Raw genomic sequence first — 4,373 nt, 5'->3', positions numbered from 1 at the left:
GCCTCTCCCCCTGACTCCTCTTCCAGAACACACTTTTGGTGTCCTGATCTGGGACAGCAGATCCTCAGGGGTGAGAGATCCTTTGCTCCCTACTCAGGCTTCAGTGTGTCATCCGGACACAGCCAGTTACTGCTCCTCAGCCTGAACTGGGGAGGGGGCCGGGGATTGGGGAAGGGACCTGAGCAAGGAGACTCGGAGGCTCCCAGAGGCAGTGGGGCTGGGACGGTGGGGCTGGAATCTAAGCCAGAACTTGAGTCCCAGACAGCTGTGTCATCTTGGGCAAGTGTCTTCCCCTCTGTGAGCCTCACATTTCTGAGCCAAAAAGTGGGAAATTATAGCAATACTTTGACAGCCCCACTTAGAAAAAAAGAGTCCAGATTTTGGGGTTAGACTTTGTTTCAAACCGTGGATCTCCCACTGACTAGTTATGTGGCCTGAGGCTAGTTACTTAATGTCTCTGAGCCTTAGGTTCTGAATCTGTAAAATGGGTTGTTGCAGGGACTCAGTGAGGTGACTGAGCTGGGAGCACTTTAGAAAATTCAAAGCTCTACAAATGATGCTGGCTTTTATCCCTCTCCTAGAATGGAGGGTCTGGGAAACGGCGACTAGAAATTGGCACACACCATTTCGCCTGAAAGCAGGTACGTCAGTTCTCATTCTGCCTCCTGTGCACCAGCCCAGGAGCCGGTTTCTCCCTGCCTGGGGCCCCACTCCTTCCACAACGCATAGTGCCTGAGGCACCTCCCCCATTCCCACCTTGTTAGAATCACAAGTTGGAAAGGAAGTCCTGAGTCTCCATCCTTCATCCCTGGAGTCTCAGAGCCATAGCCTCAAGCCTCTGCCCTGAGGAATCTATTTGATGATTTGGGTTAATCCTTGGGAGGCAGGAGGAGCTGTTTCAAGGTTGCGACCGGAACCTTTCAGTCATCCTGTGCTCCCAGAACCCTGTCCTTCTTGGACCAAGCCTGCTCTGGTGCCCAAAGGCAGATGGGGGCCCACAGGGGACTTTTATCTGTCCACTTTCACCTGTTATGCCACTGGTCTGGCACCACGACACTGCCTTGTCCCCCTCCTGTCCCTGGCCCCAGCGCTGGCGTCGCGGGTACCAGGGAGACAGTGGGAGGAGGGGGTGAAGGCTGGGGAGTGAGAGAGGCTGACAGGAGGCGGGGACTCTGGGGGGCTGAGGACTATAAAGGGGCACAGCTGAGGGCAGGGCACCCATCCAGCCTGAGGCGGGCACCTGCTTGTCCCAGCTCCCTTTCGCTGAGGACTCAGGGTAAGTGGGCTCAGCCTGCCCAGGGAAGGCTAGGGCCTGGGATCGGGGGAAGGAGTTGATGCTTTGCAGGACTGGGGGACTTGGGAGGCCTGAGGTCCTGCTTGGGTCTGGCTCTACATCTGGACAAATCTGTCACCCTGGAAGAGTAGTCTGCTGGCTAGAGGACTGCAAATGTGTGCGGGGAAGCGGTGGTGGCTGTGAACACAAATGTGTGAGTGACTGCGACCTAGTGAGTGAGATCCGAGTGTGTGACTGTGCCCGTCTGTCCAGGGTAACATGGCGATAGTGTCTTCTCTAGGACCTACATCTGCATGTCTACTCCTGGGGGCGGGTGGGGGCGCTGACCTACAAGGCCATGGATTTCTGTCCTTTGGTTCACAAGTTCATTCTGTGTCCCCACCCTGTAGGTGAGCTGGAGTGCCCCTACTTCCCACCAGCCCCTTCCCTCCAACTCCCACCCCGCATCTGCCTCCTGAGAGCCATCAGGCCCTGAATGTCATGAGTCCTGTGTCTCCTGCCTCATGTCCCCACCTTCTCTGCTATGCTTTTCTACTTTGCCGAAGCCCTGGCTGAGCTCCGGCAGCCGTGCTGCTCGTGAGAGGGGGCTGTCCGTGCTCTCCAGGGCAGTGGCTAGGAGGTGGGGTGGTCAGGTCCCAGCAGCCCTTTCCTTTGTCCCTTAGTCCCCAGGCTTGGAGAAATGGGTGATGGGCTAAAGGGCTGGGCGGGTGGACTCTGTTCTGCCTCATCTCCCCACTTCTTGCTCCTCAGATGGCTGCCACACGCCGCTGTCTCTCTCTGCTGCTCCTGTCCACATGCGTGGCTCTGTTGCTGCAGCCACCACTGGGTGCCCAGGGATCCCCGCTGGAGCCAGTGTACCCGGGGGACAATGCCACGCCAGAGGAGATGGCCCAATATGCGGCTGAGCTCCGCAGATACATCAACATGCTGACCAGGCCCAGGTGTGTGCGAGACAGAGGGAGACAGATCCCAGCCGCTGGGACCCTGGGCCACGCCCCCAGCCCCAGCCCCTTCCATGCTCTTGGGAATGCAGAGCATCTCTACTGACCAGGCCTGGGTCCCGGGTGGGATGGTGCCCAAGGGTAGGCAGGAGGCAGGTGAGCTGGCGCCTGGGCACAGCACTTGCCCCAGTTGCCTCTCTGCACCCCCCGCCCCCAGGTATGGGAAAAGAGACAAAGAAGACACGCTGGAGTTCTTGGAGTGGGGCTCCCCCGACGCACCTGGCCCCAGGTGGGTTTGATTCCCAGCCCTGTCTGCCAGCTCCCTGGGGCTGAAACGGGGGTGGGGATGGAGGTGGAGGCAGAGGGAGGGGAGAACAGGGACCCAGGGCTGGCCTGAGATCTCCTGAGGGCATGAGGACCATCCACTCACACTGCCATGTTCTGCCCTCTCCTCACAGGGAGCTCAGCCCGATGGATTTGTAATGCCGCCTCCTGCCTCCTCTAATCCAAGGGCAGTGCCGGCCCAGCTCTCCCCTTTGCACCCTCATCTCCCACCGAAGCTTGTTCCTTGCTCCCACACAGGCTAAATAAAGCAAATCAAAGTCACAGCCTCTGTGTGTGTGTGTGTGTCTGCGGACCCCTGTGGGGGTAGAAGGGGCCAAATGCACCAGAGAGACAAGGGGAGGGGAGAGAACAAGGGAAAGGAGAGTGGCATTAATGATCCAGAACATCTGTACGGTCATCAGAGCCATTCGGCTCATTCTCTCCACGTCACAGAGGGGCAAGTTGTGGCCCAGAGGGAGGCAGGGACTCCCGCAAGGTCATTCAGCAAGTCAGTGAATCTTCCCACTGCAGCACCTCTAGACCCTCCTGATCATCGGCCTGACGACAGCTCTGTCCCCAAATGTACCCACCACCAATGCTTTCCTATAGCCTGGGCAGTAGGTGGAGTACTAAACTTATACTAAAGTGTCTTGGCATGGGGGCAGGGGCGACAGCCCAGCCCAGAGGAATGTCTTGTGCTAAGACAGTCACCAGCTGCATCAGTGGCATCACAGCTGCCCTCCTCTGGACAGGTCAGAGATGTGTCACTGTGCAAGTTCAGCTGGAGCACAGCTCATTCGGGGCACAGGGCAGGGCACAGAAGCACGGCAGGAGGAGGGGGGCTGTGATGGGGAGGGGTCTGGAGACAGTGTCATATGCAGATTGTTGGGAGGGAAAAGGAGCCTACTGTGTGCCAGGGGCATGTCACCCTCTCCACAACGCTGTGAGGGAGATACTGTTATCATCACTCTTCAGAGGAGAAAACCGACGCTTACAGAGGTACAGCAGCTTGTCCAAGGTCCTGCAGCAGACAGCAATCTAACATAGGAATACAGCATCGGCTTTATAGTCAGATGAACCTGGGGTTGAATCTGGGATCTGCCACTTTCTGTCCATGTGCTTTTGGGCAGGGATATAACCTCGCTGAGCCTGATTCCTCATCTGGAAAATGGGAAGAATGATAACGTCTCAGTGAGCATGAGAAAATAATGCATATGAGACATTTAGTATGGCCCTTGACCCACGTGAATGCTCAGCAAATGGGAGCTTTTGAGGGGCAGACTTGTGACACAGCCCCCGGGCAACCAGCTGTGCCTGTGAAGCATGCTGGGAAGACTGGCAGAGAGAGAGAACATGCTCTTCAAGCGTGTGAAGTTTCATCTGCGGAAGAGGACTATGGTTAACTCCATATGGCTCCAGGAGGGGGCTCGGGAAGGCAGGCTTTCCGTGACTCTATAGAAGCATCTCTGAAGAACCAGAAATTTGGAGAGAACTTGTCCGGAGAGGTAGTGAACTCCTGGGAGGAGTTGCTATTCGAGCAGCTGCAGGAGGGGAGGCCGCAGGGGGAATGCAGCCGTAGGGGAGGAGGCTGGGTTAGCCGAGAGTTCCAGCCACCTCCAGGGGTCCAATCTATGGATTCCACACTCCAGCCCTGGGAGGGCGAGGACTCAGATCCTGCCCAGGGAGGCCTGCATTGAGGAGGAGTCCCAGGGGCCCCAGGGGCCTTCACCAGCCCTTGCCCTTCTCAGGCACCCTGATAGGTGGAGATGGGGTGGTGTGTGTGTGTCACTGGGAGGGGGGGTCTTGTCCCTCTT

General features: G+C 57.4%; 1 protein-coding gene across 1 annotated transcript; it reads left to right on the top strand.

Moving 5' to 3' along the window:
- The first annotated feature begins 2,044 nt into the window (after positions 1-2,044).
- On the top strand, positions 2,045-2,718 carry PPY (pancreatic polypeptide). The gene is made up of 3 exons (XM_004432539.2): positions 2,045-2,235; positions 2,453-2,524; positions 2,694-2,718. Exons 1-3 carry the CDS (start codon positions 2,045-2,047, stop codon positions 2,716-2,718), a joined length of 288 nt encoding a protein of 95 aa, XP_004432596.1.
- The last annotated feature ends 1,655 nt before the right edge of the window (positions 2,719-4,373 follow it).

This window comes from Ceratotherium simum, chromosome 16, assembly GCF_057802395.1.
Source record: "Ceratotherium simum simum isolate JZ-2026a chromosome 16, ASM5780239v1, whole genome shotgun sequence".
Lineage (NCBI taxonomy): Eukaryota > Metazoa > Chordata > Mammalia > Perissodactyla > Rhinocerotidae > Ceratotherium > Ceratotherium simum.
The sequence above is the reverse complement of the archived record's forward strand: the minus strand, read 5'-3'. Positions and strand labels throughout refer to the sequence as shown.

Coding starts and splice junctions, on each gene's coding strand:
- PPY (XM_004432539.2), top strand. CDS start 2,045: ATGGCTGCCACACGCCGCTGTCTCTCTCTGCTGCTCCTGTCCACATGC. Junction 2,236..2,452: donor AACATGCTGACCAGGCCCAG/GTGTGTGCGAGA, acceptor CCCCGCCCCCAG/GTATGGGAAAAGAGACAAAG. Junction 2,525..2,693: donor CCCGACGCACCTGGCCCCAG/GTGGGTTTGATT, acceptor CTCTCCTCACAG/GGAGCTCAGCCCGATGGATT.